The 19013-nt window shown below is 52.9% G+C and overlaps 1 protein-coding gene across 5 annotated transcripts in view; it reads right to left on the bottom strand.

Annotated features, from left to right (window-relative positions):
• ATP9A (ATPase phospholipid transporting 9A (putative)) overlaps positions 1–19013 on the bottom strand; it is a 125053-nt gene that overhangs the window by 13855 nt on the left and 92185 nt on the right. For 4 of the 5 annotated variants that reach the window (XM_070381025.1, XM_070381024.1, XM_070381027.1 and 1 more), the window contains exons 16-23: positions 13593–13685; positions 12351–12434; positions 10710–10880; positions 7650–7748; positions 5048–5137; positions 4820–4964; positions 3758–3822; positions 1027–1182 (exon numbers count right to left, since the gene is read on the bottom strand). In XM_070381025.1, coding sequence (XP_070237126.1) covers positions 1027–1182; positions 3758–3822; positions 4820–4964; positions 5048–5137; positions 7650–7748; positions 10710–10880; positions 12351–12434; positions 13593–13685 — 903 coding nt within the window. The remainder of the gene's footprint in view (positions 1–1026; positions 1183–3757; positions 3823–4819; positions 4965–5047; positions 5138–7649; positions 7749–10709; positions 10881–12350; positions 12435–13592; positions 13686–19013) is intronic. The other variant, XM_070381026.1, reaches the window with a different exon arrangement.

Genomic DNA, 19013 nt, shown 5'->3' with positions numbered 1-19013 from the left:
TGTTTTCTTTCCCCGATTTGGGCCCCCTCCCTACCACGACTTCACTGCCACAGCCCGACGACAGACTATGAAGGAGCTGGGGGGGACAGAAAGCAGGAAGATACCTTATACATTCTAGAATCCTTTGTGAAAAGCAAGATTTTACTCCCTGGGTCAGGAAGATCCCCTGGAGGAAGAAATGGCAACCCAGTACAGTGTTCTACCCTGGAGAATTCCACAGACAGAAGAGCCTGATGGGCTACAGTCCATGGGGTCACAAAGAGTCGGAGACGACTGAGCGATGAACACTTTCAACTCCCCGAGAGGACGGACGACTGCCAGGAGCACGCTGGACTCCCAGCCGGGCTGCGCTGGAGACAGAGCTGAGGTGCCCTGGGCTGCCCCACTCTCACCACCAAGCGCCCCCTTAGGTGGAGGCAACACGCACCCCCCAGAATGGAGGGCAGAGGGGAGACCTGGACTCACAGGGCAGGCACCAGGGGCCCCTGCCTGGGTGGACTAAATCCCTGAGGGATACTGTGCCGATTCCGCGCCCTCACTGAGCCTCAGCCTCCCCATCTGAAGGATGGGCACAGACTACAGTGAAGAAAGCACGTGCCCCCGCGCTCTGAACACTCAGCCCCAGGGCACAGGACGCTCTCAAAAAAGCACACTGTTGTCTACGGCTGCTGTCTGCCGGTCCTCGGTTCCGCATGCGGAAGACTCCGAGCTGGAGTGTTCATTTGGCGTTTACCTCTGTGTCCTTCTCTCTGGCAGACTAAGGGGGACAACGCACCCCGATACACGGACCCAAGTCACCTATACCACCGTCCATCTCGTGCCCCGGCCAGGCCCCACGCTGACGCGCTGCAGAGCAAGCACAGCCTTGGCCCCCACACAGGAGGGCTCCAGGCAGGCGCTCCGAGCTCTTTCGGAGTTGCGGGGGGAGTGGTGCAGAGAGGAGGGCTGGAACTGGCCCGGCGGGGTCACTTCCAAAGCTGCTTCTCAGGCACTCTCCGCAGCAGCCCCCCACGTGCCCACGCCCACCTGCATGGCGCTGATGCAGAGGCTCCTGTGGATGACGAACTGGCTGAGGGCGGCCGAGCGCTTGTAGCTGTTGCGGCCGTGCACCATGAGCAGGCGGCCGAGGTGCCGGAACTGAGTGATGGAGAAGTCGGCGGCCAGCGAAGCCTGCTTGCCCTCCTGGGACCGGACGTCGGAATCGGGCGCCATCAGGGACACGGGAGGTCAAGGCAAACACATGTTTTTTTTTTTAATTGAAAAAGCAAGACCTTGGTAAGGAGATCTTTGAAGAACTTCAATAAAGAAATTCTTTGGTTTCCAGCTATACACAGTTGGTGGTCTGAGTCTAAATCTGATTTTAAAAGAGGAATTTATTTAAATAAAAAACATTCCAAAGCACAGATAGTCATAATTAGGAGGTCAAACGGATCTAGTATTAAGCCTTGGGGGTTAGGCCCAACCCATAATGGGAGTCAGGAGCAAAGAATCATTCCAAGACAGGCAGTGAGCACTCAGCTCCCTTAAGAGTTAACGTATGGGGCGGAGGGGCAGCCGATGCTCCCGATGGTACTAAATCGAACATTCCCAAACACAGCTTTGCACATTCACAGAACTGGAAATAATTTAGAGTGCAGCCATATTATGGGATTCTTTAAAGGCACGTGACAGATGCTATCAATGGGACAGACGGACATCACGGCCTCCTGGTGGTGAACAGGAAGGCACAAACTCCTCTTATGCGCCCTTTACACCAAAAACACAGAACCATAAGCAAACCCTCCCGGCCCACAGACGTCATGGGATTGTGCTCCAACTGCCTGAACGCTTCAGAAATCAACGTCCTGAAATACACCGCCTCGCCCACAAAACAGGCGGAGAGACGTGTCCTCCACTAGAGGAGAGTACAGACGCGAAGCACGCAAGTAAACGCAGGCTGTGAGCCTCCACCGCTTCTGGAGATTTCCTTTCTAAACATTTTGGGGACCCTTGGAGAAATGAGACCATGAATATTATATACTATCACTATACATCAATGTTACACTGTGGCGATGCTATTTTGCGTATGTAGAAAAATGCCCTCTTTCTTAAGAGATCCACACTGAAGCATTGAGGGGTAACATATCTGCAACTTACTTTCAGCTGATTGAGAGAGAGAAGGAAGGAGAAGGAGCATGTGACAAATTCGAATAACTGGTAAATCAAAGCAAAGAGTAAACAGGTGCTCATTTGACTTTTCTGACGAAGTTACATTTTTCAAAATAGAAAGTTTGAGGAAATATACAAAATGATGGATCTACATGTACTGATGCATAAAGAAATCTAAGCTACAGCAGATTTAGGCAAGTTTCATTTTAAACAAACAGAGTACAATGTTTTAAATGTTAAATTGCACATGAGAATAACACATATGTGCGTGAGGTGTACATATATAGCTTGTTGTTGTTTGGTCGCTAAGTTGTGTCTGACTCTGTGATTCCGTGGACTGTGGCCCACCTGGCTCCTCTGTCCATGGGATTTCCCAGGCAAGAACACTGGAGTGGGTTGCCATTTCCTCCTCCAGAGGCTCTTCCTGACCCAGGGATCGAACCTGCATCTCCTGCTTGGCAGGCAGATTCTTTACCACTGAGCCACCTGGGAATCCCATGTATATATGTGTGTGTACATGTAAATTATATACATCCCCATTACAAGTAGTATACACATAGACAAAAATTCTAGGAGAATAATCACTTACTAGTTTGATGCAGCTGTCTAAAAGAAAAACTGTTCTTTACCCACTTCTACATTGTTGTGGTTTTTTTTACTGTGAGCACTTGTCACTTTTATTCTCCAGAAAACAAAGGAAGCAGACTGTAACTTTTAACAGAAGAGAAAATGTTCCCGTACTATACGGCATCGTGTAAAGAATTCCATCTGTTAACCTCAACTGTGCTTTTTACAACCTGCATTAAAGGAATCACACAGATTTCAGACCTAGCGTCTTCTTCAAGGATCATTTAGCTCTGCAACTTCAAGCAGCTGTTAACTGGATGAGAACCAGAAAACCAGGGAAAAAGGTGGAAAGGAAAAAAAAACATTTTTGGGAAATCCAGATGCATGAATGTATGGGACAAAATGCAGAGAGAGCATCTCTGGCCCTCATTCAAGGCCTCCGCACTCTCACTCCACACACAGAGCTAACAAATGTGGGCTCAACCTTCTGGCCTATGGTCATCTCAAGCCACAAAGGACAGGGCAGGGCAAACGATCGGTGGAAGGCACACAGCTGACAGGGAAGGAAAAAGAAAAACGACTGTAACACACAACCTTTAAAAATTCGCAGCTGCCACAGCATTTTAGGGAGGAGCAAACCATGCCCGTTCTTCCATAACCCCTGAGAGAGGACCCCCAGTGCAAAACTAAGGCTTTTACTGACAACACTACCAGGGAAGCATTCGCTGCTCCCTAAGAATGTAGCAAGACACTAACAAAGATTAGGTCCGGGCAAGCAAAGACAGCATTTGTCTGTAAGATACCGGGACACGGATCTCTGACTTCCAGGTAGTAACACTAGGTAATTACCAGACCTGGTTCCTTATGCTCTGTAATTCTAATAGAGAATTTCCAGAAGCACCGAAGCTGCATCTCGGAGGGAAAGAGAAACCCCAGCCGCTGGAGCAGAGCGGCTCCCCTCTGACATCCTCACGACCACCACCTAATGCCCTAACGCTGACCCCGGGGCAGAAATCAGCGCACTCGCCCCATCCGTGCTCACCTTTCCCTCCACGCCCACGCCGCAGTCTGACTCCTGGATCATGCTGACGTCATTGCCGCCATCGCCTGCGGGGCGCACAGACCAGACAGGAAGGTCAGCAAGGAGGGAGAGGCGAGAAACACGACCGCGCCTTTCATGGTCACTTTACAGACTCGTCCACTGCTGCCTCCCGTCGCAGGCTAAGTTTCTGTCCTGTCTGTCCACTCAGTCTCTCCAACAGCCTGCGGCATCAGCTTCTTTTACCGGCAGAGGAGCTGAGTCAGAGGGACCGGGCGACCGGCCGAGGGGCCTGGCTGGCTGACTGAGCAAGGGGACTATGTCCAAGCCGCGTGGGGGTCTACAGCCCCTCGGGGCCTGCCTCCAAGGGGTGGGGGTCCCATCAGCAGCAGCGATGACAGATGCTACCCGGCTTACTGCGACTGAAGCACGTGCCTCGTAAAGGCTACCGCCCTTCTGAATCCGCCTAGGCACCTCGAGGGAGCCGCGGGTCCTCTCTCATTCTACCAATGAGCAGACGGGCTCCCGATGGGCAAACTAAGACCCCCGTGGATCCCCAGCTAGGGAAAACCTGCAGACTGGACCCAGACCCCTCTCCGTAGCGTGGTCTTCTTCACCTCCGGGGCTTTGCTGTGCTGGTGTCAATAGTGAACAAGGCACCAACCGAGGAGGAAGGCCCGGAACGCCCTCAGCGTCCTTCTGGACGCTTTCTCAGAGCAAAGTACTCGAAAATAATGACAGAAACAGGGTCAGAGGGGGGAAGGGGTATCAATGCCATGGCCTGGGTCAAGGGGCCTGGGAACCTGAAGCGTGTGGCAGTGGGGGCCCGCCCCCGCAGGCCAGGCGCAGCCGCGGCCCGTCCCCCAAAGGTCAGCAGGCATCCCCTGGAGGGGCACGCGCAGCCTCGGGCCCATCCCCCGAAGGTCATGCGCAGTCGCGGCCAGTCCCCCGCAGGTCACGCGCAGCCGTGGGCCATCCCCCGAAGGTCACCAGGCGTCCCCTGGAGGGGCACGCGCAGCCTCGGGCCCGTCCCCCGCAGGTGAGCGGGCGCGGCCGCAGGCCTACCTACTGCGCAGGTCAGCCTCCCGGTGCGCTCCTGGAGCAGACGCACGATGCGCGCCTTCTGCGTGGGCGCGCAGCGGCAGCAGACCACGGCCGGGCACTGGCAGGCCAGCTCCATGAACTCGTACTCGTAGTACTTGAGGCACACCTGGCGGCAGCGGGGGAGAGGGGCTGGTCGGCCACGGCCCCCCCTCCGCCCCCACGGCAGCTCCCGGCGGGCCCCGCGCCCACCTCCAGGGAGTCTCCGGAGATGACCAGCGCGCAGTCGTGCTTCCTGCGGAAGGCGTTCAGCTCCAGGTGCGCCTCGCCGCGGTTGGTCACCTGGAAGGGAAGACAGTGAAGGAGGCCTTGCGCTCTGAGCCGCTGGCAACAAGTGGCGACTTCCTGGGGCCCCCGGCCTGGAACCCCACCCTCCCCTGCCACCGACCCCCGAGCCAGAGCAGACCGTTTGCTGTGACTGTGGGCATCAGGGGGGTCTGCACACCAACCGTCCCCTCGCCTTTCCCCCAGGAAGGCTGGGACCCACATAATCCAGGGAAGAGCAAAAGGCCCGTGTCCTTTCATTCTGCGCCCGGCACTGCTCTAAGTACTCTTCCTGCACTTTCACCCCCTCTTTCTCACAAGGGCTCTTCCAGGCTCTACTGTATGTGCAAGGAAACGGACGCAGGCCGGATGTGTTAGCCTGGCTAGAGGAGCACAGCCTGTCCATTTCAGAGCAGGCCTCAGAAGCCAGGCACCTAGCCGGGCGGCTGGCTTTTCCACAAAGAATCAGCTGTGAAATATGATGCGCTCTGTGGGCCACACAGTCTGCCCCAACTACCCCACTCCACCCCTACACTGCCAAAGCAGCACAGACAATCCGGAACAGATGGGCAGATCTTGCATTTAAATAAAACTTTATTTAAAAAAAAATAGGTGACCAGCACACAGCCATAGTCCACCAGAATCCTAGAGCATGCCGTGTATTCTCATTATGTCCAACAGTTACGTTCTGTGAAGTCGCTGTGAACACTCAGTGATGACTGAACCACCGCTGCTGGGGGAGATACAGGGCTAGGCTCCTGTGAGCCTCTGGTCACAATATTTTTGTCCATCGGTCATTACATAACCTTGATTTCTATGTGTCTCTGTTTAAAGACATCTTTGGAAATACATACTGCTGAAATAAGTCAGAGAAAGACAAATGCTGCATGTTGTCACTTATGTGTAGAATCTGAAAAATAAAACTAATGAATATAAAGAGACAGATACAGAGAACACACTAACTGTGAATAGTGAAGAGAGGGAAGAGGTGGGGCAAGGCAGGGGTAAAGGATTAAAAGACACAAACAACTGTGTATAACATAAATAAGCTACAAGACTCTATTGTGTAACACGGGGAATCCAGCCAATATTTTATAATTATAAATGCAGTGCGTGCTAAGGTGCTTCAGTCATGTCGGACCCTTTGCGACCCCATGGGTTTTAGCCTGCCAGGCTCCTCTGTCCGTGGGATTCTCCAGGCAAGAATACTGGAGTGGGGTGCCATTTCCTTCTGCATATACCATTTAAAAAACTATAAACCAAAATGTTGCACATGTGCAACATATAACATTGTACATCAACTGTACCTCAAAAAAAATTTTTTTAGTAATATACATAGGTATAGTTGACTCATTAACACTAGACTCATGGCCAACAGGACTGTAACTCACACCTGAAGGAAGCTGATCTCTGGGAGGTGCGTCACGGCCTTCTTGCACTCAGGGACATGGTCAGTACTCAGCTCTGTGCTGGGGACCATTTTAAACCGTGAGATTGCTAACAAAAAAACCCACAAAAATGCCAAAAAACCAGGTGGCACTGAATAGACTGAAAGGCCCCCTGCGTCCAGCCGAGGGCTGAGACAAGACGACAGCGCGTCGCCTGACTCCACCTCAGCTGGGAACCCGCTCGGCAGGCGACGCCACTCTGCACATGTCCGTATACGACTCTGAAGGCAGCTCGAGTATTAATTTTGGGGGTACAAATAAATTTTAATGAGCGGGCAGATTTGCAAATACAGAATCCATGAATAATGAGGATCTGCTGTATCTGCCTCTGTGTGATGCTGGTTGGGCTATTCCAGAAACCGCTAGATTTCTTAAAGCTTCAACGTGCTATGGACTAAAGGCAGGGGTGGCGGTGTGGGGAGACCCCTAGAACATCTAGAGAACCCCCAGGTGTTTGGCTTGGTGGCTCGGGTGGCAGACACGTAGGACCACCATATTCAGCCCCGGAGGAGACCCGGTGGCTCTCGCCTCACGACTCAGTAAAGCCAATCAGCCCTCAGCTTCGAGCCCTGGAGGGGCTCCTCTCGCCTGCACTGTTCGGCCGAGGGCTTGCCACCAGGGCAGGGAATTCTCCTTTGCCACCCACCATGCCTCCTTCTAAAGGCCCCTCAAGGGTTTCCTTCAGGAAGGCAGGCCAGTATCTGTGATCTCAAATTTATTTCCTACCCAAGGACTTGGCTTTCAAGGGTTCAGTGAAACCCTAGACTCATATGCACAGTTTCACGCGTATGAGCTTATCTGGATCCCGTCAGCTTCTCCAAGGGACCACGGCCCCCAGCAGGTCAAGAGCACGGGTTAACGCGAGGCGGTCGCCAGGAGCCCCTGCACCACCTCCGGAAGGAATCCTTCAGCCTCACCTGGGCCATTCAGTAAGTCCTCCCAAACCAGTGCCCTGAGCTCCCCCACCCTAGGTGGTAACGTCCTCCCCGTCCCCCTACACGGGCCCACGTGAGATTATGAGGTTACAGGGCAAACAGAGCATCCCACCCCCGCCACAAGGCCCCGAAGCGAGAGTGCTTTACCAGCCGAAAAATGTGGATGTCCTGGTTCCTGGTCACCAGATGTGCATTCTTTGCTGTGCACGTGGCCGTCTCCAGCTTGTCCCCCGTCAGCATCCAAACCTGAAATGACCGCAGGGAAGACATCCCCTCGGTGAGCCTTCAAGCCGGCCTGTCGCCCGTGTCAGCTGGGTTTCCAAACACATCGCGCTGAACTGATCAGCTCCAACTACCTCGAGGCTTACGATGTCCCCGAAGCACTGCAGGGAAAGCCCTGGTTCAATGGCTTCAAGACCCTGTGTGCCTGCTGCTGGAGGAGCAAAAGCTGGCGCAGCACTTTCGGGAAACTGGCACGTGCTTCGGCAGACATCATGGAGCCCAGCCTCTGCCCTCCTAACCCCCTTTCTGGGAATTTTTCTTAAAGCAGTAAATATCTCAATGAAGGGGAAGGCCATATGGGTGGGGGATTGCTTCCATGTCCTACAAGAAACACTGATTTGCCACGTTACATGGGGTCTTTCTACACAGTCGGATTCCCCTGTGTGACCTCAGGGGGCTTGAAAGTGGAAGTGTTTAGTTGCTCAGTCGTGTTCGACTCCTTCGCCTCATGGAGTATACTCCGCCAGGCTCCTCTGTCCATGATATTCTCCAGGCAAGAATACTGGAGTGGGCTGCCATTCCCTCCTGCAGGGGATCTTCCCAACCCAGGGACCAAGCCTGAGTTTCCTGCACTGCAGGCAGGTTCTTTACTGTCTGAGCCAGGGAGTCTTTACCCTAGCTGTAAACTGCCAACGGTAAACATGCCAAGTTCCTCATCACCCTGTAACAGAACATTCTGCGTCTCACTGCTGTGGGCTCAGAGAGGGTAGGTGAGCCCCCCAAAGTCACAGAGTTAGCCCCTGTCCCGACCAGGCCCAGAACCCAGATCTGCAGAGTCTAAACCAATGTACTTCCTGCTCCGCTTGTTCACTTTTTAACTCTGTTCTCTCTGCTCCCAGGAGGGGCGGTGGGGGTGCAGGCACCTTAGAGTCATGGGGCAGGGACACCTTGGCGTGAGGGGAAGAGCAGGGAAGAAAATAGCCATGAAGGTTCTTCACCATGCCAGGCACCGCCTCAGCTCTGGGCATTTAACCCTGTGCGCGTTCAGGGCACTGTCCCTTCACACACCCTTATGAGACAGGAAATGGAGGTGCTGTGAAGTCAGGCCACCAGTCAAGGGCCACAGAAGTCGTCGGTGGGGAGGCAGGATTTGAACCCCCAGGACGAGGCACCAGGCCCTGCTGGGGGCCCCTTGCCTCTGGATTTGACCCCCAGAGTGTGTCAGTCTTTTCCCTCCATCTCCCACCTGGTCTTAAAAGCAGTGTTGTTGTTCAAGAGGGAGGGGGCATATGTATAACCACTGGCTGATTCACGCTGATGTGTGGCAAAAACCAACACAAGGTTTTAAAGCAATTATCCTCCAATTACAAATAATAACAATATTGCTTTATGTGATCCCAGGTCGGTGCCAGTCTTCGGGGTTCTCTGTGAGAGCAAACCCTGGGACAGGAGCTGGAAGGCTAGAGTTCCAGAAAACCATGGAAAGTCCTGAGCGCACTGAGGCTGCATCCCTCGCAGGAGCACAGGCGGGGCCCCACGGGGAAGCTCCAGTCCCAGGTCTGTGGTTCCCGGCATGAGAGCCTGCGTTTGGAGCCACCTCACACGGCCTGGGGGGCTGCACCCCGGGAAGGGAGTGAAGTGGAAGTTCCCAAGTTCTAATGCCCCCCGGCCTGTGAAAGACCACACGTTAGACCCTCATGACAAGCTAGCCAGACCCCTAACTATACACTCCACGCCCTCCCCTCTCACAATGGAAACCAGCAAAAGTCCAGTGCACGCTCTATGAATAAAACACCTCTTTTGGAGAGAATGGTTTTAAGGAGTAAAAGAATTTCAGGACAAAGCCAGTGGCAGAAACTCGGAGTCTCCCAGGTTCCTAGAGGAGAGGTTTTAGGAACTGGCAGCAACACGACACGCCCCCAAGGCGTCAGAAATGGGCCTCTCCGACGTCAGACTTTGTGCAGAAATGGGATCTCGCCGGCAATTTCCTTGCAATGAACCAGGCCTGTGGGCCAAAGACGAGGGACGGTTTGGTTTGCGATGAGACACGCCCACACACGTGTGAGGCCCCTGTGGGCTAGAAGGTGGCCGGAGCTGGTTTATGGCCGCAGGCCTCATGTCTCTTGTTCACACCGTCCTGCTCATAACGACGCCTGCTAGACGGGGGCCCCAGGACGTGGTTGGGTAGAGATAAGCCGCTAACCTACGTTATCTTCAGGAGCCTCTAACCCATAGGGCTTCCCTGGTGGCTCAGATGGTAAAGAACCTGCCTGCAGTGCAGGAGACCCAGGTTCAATCCCTGGGTTAGGAAGATCCCCAGGAGAAGGGAATGGCAGCCCACTCCAGCATTCTTGGCTGGAGAATCCCATGGACAGAGGAGCCTGGCGGGCTACAGTCCATGGGGTCCCAAAGAGTCAGACACGGCTGAGCAACTAACACTTTCATCTTGTAACCCAAGAGCTTGCTAATCCCTTTCTTGGGTCCACTGAGATGGAGCGTGCTCCCCAGACGCCCTCTACTGGCCTCTCCAGATTAAACAACTGGATATGAACTTTCTGGCCCCAAAACAGGAGAGTACGAAAACGTGAACACCGCAGGGTGCTGGGGCGGGCGGTCACTCTGCCAGGCGGCCGTTCATTCACCTAGACCATAAAACAGATGGCTAGCCGGCCACTCGACAGCATGTAACAGACACCCCAAGCGTGCAGGATACTGTGGGCCTGAGCTAAGGTGAAGCTCCCGGTCCTGCCTTCATGGAACCCAGCACGCAGAGGGCAGCCACCAGCGAAAGGACACGCAAGACGTCTTCTGAAAGCGGGCTGTCAGTGCAGGAAGGATGGAGCGCTGCAGGTCGCCGTCCAAACCCGGTTCCCTGTGCTCCCTGTCATGGCTTCCAGCCTCTGCCCCATCTCTAATGTTCACCCTCCGCTGAAGAGACCACTCGTCTGAGCCTGGATGTGCTGCCAGGCGGCAGGCTCGCCATACCTTGATGCCGGCGTTCCTCAGCGTCTCCAGGGTGGGCCTCACGTCCGCCTGCAGCTGGTCCTCCACCCCCGTCAGGCACAGCAGCTCCATCTCCATCTCCAGGCTCTCGATCACCGTGGCCACTTTCAGGGAGCGGTCATGCACGCTCAGCTTGGCCTGGACATAGCGGGCCTGGGACACATCAGGGACCACAGTCACGCCATGGGGTGGGGAGGTGCACGGCAGGCCAGGCCCACGCAGGGCAGGGGCCCCAGCCCTGGGTGAACCTCAAAGTGGTGAAACTGAGATCTTCGGCCTCCTTCCAAGTTCATCAGCCCAGACACCGGAGGTGGAGGGACCAGAGTCCCAGCCTTTGCTCTGCGCTCACCTGCTGTGCAACTCCCAGCAGGTCGCTAAACTTCTCTGAGCCTCAGCTGTCTTCCTCCATGAAGAGACAATAATAGCTCCAACTGGACTGAGTTTTCACAAGGATTAGCACAACTCTAGATCTCGAAAAGCACTGGAGAAGGAAATGGCAACCCACTCCAGTGTTCTTGCCTGGAGAATCCCAGAGACGGGGGAGCCTGGTGGGCTGCCATCTATGGGGTCGCACAGAGTCAGACATGACTGAAGCGACTTAGCAGCAGCAGCAGACCTCAAAAAACAGTCGGTTCTCCCCCATAAACATACACTGTAACCAAGAACCAGATTGTCTAAAGATGACGTCCCACTTCCAAAGACTATTGACCCAACCCTTCCGTTTATCCCCCCTTTATACGGTTAGCAAGGATATGGTCATTTCAAAGCATATGCCTTTAAAGTTGAGAAAACGGCAGAATGCGTCAGGGCTAGAACTCCTGTTAAATCTAACTTCACAGAGAGCTCACGCATGTGAAAGGGACAGACTCAAGCACAGCTTCTCCGGGTGAAGCAGGACAAGGGCCCCAGAAGCCTCTCCCTGCAGCCTGCTCTCTCTCTCCCTTCCAGGCATGTATAAATATGGTCATTCAGCTTTGTGCCAGGACAGGGGGTACAACAAGGACCCCCCCCTCAAGGAACACACAGTCCATGGGACAGGATGACAATTAACAAGACATATTTACACCGGAAGCCTTGGCTGTGAAAGTCAATGACCTAGTTCACAGCCAACACTTTCTACAGCTTAAAAAACATCAGAGCCCCAAGAAAGTTTACAATTTCAAATTTGAAGGTTTCATTTCAAATTTCCTAGAAGATTTACAATGACTACCCTAAGTGCTGGGGTACAAGAGCAAACCAGACCAATAAAGTTTGCTCTCAAGAAGATTTTATTCCAAAAAGAAGATACTAAAAAGAGCGTTGAAATATACACATAAACAAAGTCGTCATATTACAGCTGTTGATAAATGCAAACGAAGGAAGCTCAACAGGGTAACAGGGAAGGGATGAGGTGGGACTGCCTTAGACGGGGAGCCAGGAAGACTTCTCGGAGGAGGAAGCATTTGAACTGAGACCCAAAGGCAGCAAGGGAGGGGGGCTACGAGGGAGGAGAGTTCTAGGCAGAGAGAAGAACCTGGTGTGCTCGGAAATGACATCGGCCTGGGCCAGAGCAGAAGGAAGGGAGGGAAGATGGTGAGGGGGGTGGGGCTCAAAGCCAACAGAAAAGTCACAGAGCCCACTTACCTCAAAGTCTTGATACTGCTCCTCTGCTAGAGATTTCTTTGCCACCACGAGCACCCGGAGCCCCTCCCGGGCCATGTTTCCACACTGAAAAGCAGACCGCGGTCAGCGGAGAGCCGTGCTGAGAGCTCTGAGTCCCCACCTCTCCCTGGGGATGGCTGGAGGCTGAAGCAGATGGGACCCCCTTCCAGTCCAGGGAGGACCCCTGGCAAATAAAGCCGTCTCCCTGAGCAAACCTTCTAAAAGGGGTTCAAAATTGAAGTCAACGCAGCCTGACTTAAATGTGGATATTTCTGGCTCGTTGGAAAAACTGAACCTCTGACAAAAGCACTTTCCCAGATGACCACAGTCAATGACGCCACGAGGCAGCTGTTCCCGTGAAACACAGTGTCAGGTGAGGACGTGCCCACATGTTTCATACACACAGTGGGACTCTGCCAGAAACACATCCCGGCCCGTCTCAGTCATCTGAGTTACCTGCCCGGCCCCTGTCGGCATGTGGGACTGTTATCTAGCTAATTAGAAATTTATTCTTACTGAATTTAAAATGTGAATTCTGCACCTGGAGCTGGGAGATGACACAGAAATGGCCTGAGACACGGGCAGTTCCTTCCCTCCAGGCTATGGCCAGTTCCCACATCACAACCTGGACAAGGCAGCCTGGGATCGGGGCCCCACAACGCCCACCTCCTGGTACCCACATCCCTGTATGATCACCTGCTCTGAGGATGCAACGGACCCAGGGCCTTCTTCCCGACAGACAGAACATGGCAAGGCGAGGGAAGGTCATTTCAGAGAAGGCGGCTTCTGTTTAACCTGTTCCTGTGCTTGCCGTCTCTGACAAAGCCAGGGCCACATGTATGCTGCCTTACGCACAGACCCACAGCGCGAGGAACACGGCTGCCTCCAGCCAAGAGCCACCGCGGAGCTGAATCCCGCCGCCAACTGCTAAGTGAGCTCAGAAGCGGGTCCTGCCCCAGCCGAGCCCTCAGATGAGACCCCGGCCCTGTGCAACCCCTTGACCCCGGCCCGAGACCTGAGCAGAGGGCCTGGCTGAGCTGTGCCTGAAGTGCGGATTCGCAGAAGTTGTAAGAAACAACACATCTTTCTAAGCTGCTGAGTTTGGGGGTGACCTGTTACATGGCCACAGAAAATGCACGCAGGCACCCACCCCCCATTCCACACAAGGGACGGGCTCCAGAACGTGCTTCCAGGGCCCGTTTCCACGTCCCACGTGGCACATACCTCTTCCTCCAGCCAGTCATTGTACTGCACGATGCCTGCCATGACCACATCCGCTCCCTTCATGTAGAACGTGATCTCCCCAGTTGACTCATCCTAGAGGAGGGGCGGGAAGCGTGAATAGGCGGGAGGAGCCCGCCTGCCGCGCCAGCGCCCGCTGCCCACGAGCGGTGCTGCACGAACTGTCCTTCTGCCGCGGGTGTCGCTGTGCATTCTCACTCGGCCAGAGATGAAAAGCGAGACGGAGGGGGAGCTCACTTTGGGGCAAAGGCCACAGAAAACAGAAGAAAACTCAAAGCACTTGGAAGATCGTTAAAGGATGGAAGCAAGATCAAAAGGGCAGAAGAATTTTTTACAGGTGTGACTACTGTAGCAGGACTGGACTCCCGTGCTGTAAGACCGTTTTAAATCGATACACAGGGCTGCCAGTGTCGGAAAGAGTTTGGGAAGTAAGATAATTCTCGGGGTCAGGGCTTCTCAGCCTCGGTGATGTTAACATTGGGTAGAGGCTGGAGAATTCTTTGCCACCAGAAGGCTGGACTGTGCATTGAACCATCTCCCGCAGCGTCCCTGGGCCTCTCCCCATGAGATGCCAGCAGCAGGCCCCATGATGACAGCCAAAATCTCTCCAGATATGAACAAACATCCCCTGGAGGACACAGTGCCTCAGCTGAGAACCACCAATCTAGGTAGAGGTGGACCCTAGATGAGGTCCAGCGGGACCCTAACTCAGCCGTCAACCCGAGGAGTCAGCTAGAGAAGAAGGTACACAGATTCTCGGTGCACACCGACCAGCTGTTCTGGGGAGAGGGTGACATCGCAGCCCAGGCATCAGATGCTTAGACCCAGCACCAGCTCCCGGCTGTGTGCACCTGGACGGACTGCTTCTCATCTCTAGACCTCACTGTCCTCCTCTGTGAAGCCAGGATCCTAACAACTCTTACCACGTGGCTGCTGGGGCTTAAGGGAGATAATCTACAGAGAGCAGGGAGCAAAGGGCCAACACCTACAAAACTGCTGGCCCAGTGTTATCATTCCTGTTGGAGTGACAGTAACTCCTCACGACCCTCAGCTGCACTGCTTGTAGAAAACAGGGGTCTGAATGAGGGTGGCTTTGTCCCCAGGGGACTTCCAACTTGTCCTGGCACATATCTGACTGTCTCGACCCAGAGGTGCTACCCGCATATAAAGGCTAGAGAACAAGGATGCTGCTACCCATCCTAGGGGCTCCCTGGGGGGTTCAGTGGTAAAGAACCCACCTGCCAATGCAGGAGGCGTGGGTTCGATCCCTGGGTGGGGAAGATTCTCTGGAGAAGGAAATGGCAACCCACTCCAGTATTCTTGCCTGGGAAATCCCATGGACAGAGAAGCCTGTAGGCTACAGTTCATGGGGTCACGAAGAGTTGGACGTGACTTAGCAGCTGAACAACAACAATCGGCCTATGATGCCCATGACAGTCCCCGCAAGAGAGAATCATCTGACCCCAAACGTCAATAGTGCGGAAGTTGAGAAACCCTGGCTTTAAGGAACTGATGGTGAAATTGCTGATTCTTATCCCATGACTCTTTCCTCAATGACCTTCATCACAGGGAACCTGGAAGCAGTGGAGACGGGCAAGGGTACCAGCAAAACCACCACTGCCCGAGCCTAAATTCTGCTGCCCCAGGAAGCCCAGAACGCATGGTCTCTAAGCTCTTCATGGAAGAGGAAATAAATTCTCAGTGCCAAATCAGTGGTTTCATCTTCTAAAGTAACTTCTGAGCGCCTCTGATCGCTGACCATCTTTTCGAACAGCATGCTTACTCGTAAAAGCACCCACAGGCCACAAAGAGGCACCTGCTTAGCAGCATTACAAATGCAGGTCGCTTCTTTGATGGATTGCATCTGCGCTTGCTTGTGACCCGGGCCAAAGACAGCTATGGGGTCTGAACACGAAAGCGTCAGGCTTCTCTTTTTGTTTCATTTCCCCTTCACCCAAAAGGCGCTGTGGGAAATGATGCCCCCACCCCAGCTTCGTCTGCTCCAGAAGGGGCTCGGAAGAGCTCGGGCATCTCGGCCAATATGAATGCTGCACCAACTCTCTCCTCGCCTTCGTCACTTCCTCCCACCGAGTTCATCGCAAGGTTACCCTGTTCCCATATCATGGCAAGATCACACTGTAAATTTACAGAGATCTGCCTGCTGCATTGCCTCGTTCGGGGGCCTCATCTTTTTCCACTGTGGTCTGATTCTGGCACCTGTCCAAAGGCTTCTTTTATTCAGACAATGACAAGAGTCATTGGGTCTCTACCAATGATCCGACTTCGGCACGCCACATGGGAAGGGTGTGGGAAGGGCGATGGAACATCTTGTAAAACAACAAAAACAAAACCAGCAGCCCAGAGCCGAACACACAAGCCCCAAGGAAGCCGGCTTCTCGAACCTGGCCGACCTTCTCAGAAGAGAGATTCATGCAAAGACCAGACCTTGCTTTGTGACTGTTCAGATGCTGCTCAGTTCCGCCCACGAGCTCACAGGTGTTTGAGGGTTGACAGGGACTTCCCCGGTGGCCTGGCGGTTAAGAATCCGCCTTGCAATACAAGGGACGCGAGTTTGACCCCTGTTCGAGGAACTAAGATCCCACATGCTGAAGAGCAGCTAAGCCCAAGCACCATAACTAGGGCCCGTGTGCTGCAACCAAGACACAACTGAGCCAAATAAATAAAGAAAAAAAAAAAAAAAAAAGTGTCAACAGTCACTAAACCAAGTTGAGAACCGTTTTGTAACTGAGGGCAAACCTCCTCACATCAGGTAACTGGACAAACAACAGGCAGAAAAGATGGACACCTGAGAACAGTTTCTCAGCCCTGGCACGAGGACCATTCGGGCTGGAACCTTCTTTGTTAGGAGGCTGTCCTGGCCTCTACCCACTAGATGCCAGTGGCACCACCCTCTGAGTTGTAACAACCAAAAAATGTCTCCAGACGTCCCCACGTCCCCGGGGGTAAGATGGCTCCAGGATGAGAGGCGTTTGGTGAAAAGAGGACAGTGAGGTTTGTGCAGAGAGGTGAGCTAGCCCCACGGCCCTGCGCTGCACTCAGCAAAACCAGAGAGGGAGACAGGCCAGGAAACAGGAACATCCGCGAAATAACCTGGGTTTCATTAAAGACAACTAACACAGATGGACATGCACGGATTCACTGTTCGTAGTGAGAGACAGGAAACAATCCACGTGTCCAAGAAGGGACGTTTGATTAAATAACGCTGCATTCGTTCCCACAGAACGCCGAGTGCACATCAAAATCATAAAAATCATCTTTTAATGGCAGGAGAATATTTTTAGCATACCTGTCGTTCAATGGAGGGGGTGGGAGTTTACAAAGTTTTAGGTAGAGTTTGATGTCAATTTTATAAAAACGTGTGTGGCTATTTACACTCATTTATGCTTACAGAAAAAACAGAAGGGAAATTCCCTGAAAAGGCAGGCATGAGCAAGTGAGTCTTTGGGTGGTGAAACTACAGATGAATGGATCTACCCCCTGGCTTTAACATGCATTTGTTCTGAATGCCTTAGGCGACTGCTGATTTTTTAAAGTATTACCTGGGAAGGACAGAGAGCCATTTTAAAATACGACAGATGTGCCTATCCAACAGTATCCCAGACATACACCCCACTCTTGCTGTGGGCAGAGCCAGGGGTCACGGCTTGTAATCTATGACGTGAGTCTGCACATGAGAGCCCTTCGCAACGCAAGGGACAGGGCATACTGCGCCCGCTTCTAGAAGAGCTGATATCGGGACTATCTGATGATGACTCAACCCCCAAATGACTCCAGCAGAGCCCACGGCCCTAGAACTTGGAAAAATAATGGCTGGGACAAAATTAAAATAGGAGATAATGAGTAATTCCTCAGGAAACACCGGCCCACAGGATTCATGTGGCTGCTTCCAGGCCATGGATGTTCTTGACATCAGACATGAAGTCAAGACGTGGTTTGAAGGCATGGAGCAGGCAGGATGCAGGCCAGTGGGAAAGCAGGGACTGCAAGGGAGAAAAAGCCCTCATCCCACTTAAAACTGCCAAGGATATACATCCGGTATCCCCGGATATACATCCCCTGGGGACCTACTGGCCTCAGGGACATAAAATCCCTTAAAGGGCGTTGTTTTCAAGGCACATCCCTGCCGTGGGTCACTGGACCATCAGGACCACGTCTAACTTTAACCTGGAGAAGCGGCCTCTTTAATGATTCCCACTTCCCCCTTCAAGTGAGGGGGCTGGACCCAGTGACCCGCTTCTGCCAACAGAATGAGCCAAAAGCGTGTCTAATGCTGCTGCTGTTGCTGCTGTTTGATCACAAAGTCGTGTTTGACTCTTTGGCAACCCCATGGACTATACAGCCCACCGGGCTCCTATGTCCATGGGATTTCCCAGGCAAGAATGCTGGAGTGGGCTGTCATTTCCTTCTCCAAAAGTATATCTGTTCTCGATTAAAAATAATTTTTAAAAAATCAGAGTTTTTTGTAAAATATAAAACTAATTAAAAATAAAAGCCATTTTAAGGCAGGATTTAAAAGGGCATCTACAGCTTCCTTCATGTAAAGCTCAAAGAGACAAAGTCAGTCCATGGTAGAAATGGGACAGCAGCTAGGCCCTTGTGGGGAGGAAGGATGCAAGACCAGAAAGGGGCACACGGAGCTTCTGGGGTGGCGGTGGAGGCACTCTGGCCTTGTTCTGGGCGCCAGGCAAGTTGTGTTAATTTTGCAAACACTTAAGCTGCATGTTATGAAGTCTGCACCTTTCTCTGTGTATGCTGTACTTCCATAAAAGTTTCAAAAAATTTAAAAAGAAAATCTGAAACATCAAGGCCAAAATGACACGCTGCTGCGTGATCACAAGGTTTTCAGTAACTTTTGTGATTGTATGAATGAAAAATCACTGAAAATATTGTACTACGATAAAAGTGTCAAGACTATTCAATGGGGAAACAATGGTCTCTGCAACAAACGATGCTGGGACAACTCTATATCCACAGGCAAATGAGGCTAAACCCCACCTCACACCACGCAGGAGGGTCACTCAAAACGGACTGATGACCAGAGGAGAGAAAACTACAAAAACTTTTTCAAAGGAAATACGGGGGTAAATTGTCATGACCTTGGGTTTCATGACTCTCAGGTACGACACCAAAGTCAAGAGCTGCTGCTAAGTCGCATCAGTCGTGTCCGACTCTGTGCGACCCCACAGACGGCAGCCCACCAGGCTCCCCCGTCCCTGGGATTCTCCAGGCAAGAACACTGGAGTGGGCTGCCATTTCCTCCTCCAATGCATGAAAGTGAAAAAATAAAGTGAAGTTACGCAGTCGTGTCCGACTCCTAGTGACTCCATGGACTGCAGCCCACCAGGCCCCTCCATCCATGGGATTTTCCAGGCAAGAGTACTG

This window comes from Bos mutus, chromosome 13 (genome assembly GCF_027580195.1).
Source record: "Bos mutus isolate GX-2022 chromosome 13, NWIPB_WYAK_1.1, whole genome shotgun sequence".
In the NCBI taxonomy this organism is placed as follows: Eukaryota; Metazoa; Chordata; class Mammalia; order Artiodactyla; family Bovidae; genus Bos; species Bos mutus.
Note: the sequence above shows the minus strand (reverse complement) of the source record. Positions and strands in the feature narration are given on the sequence as shown.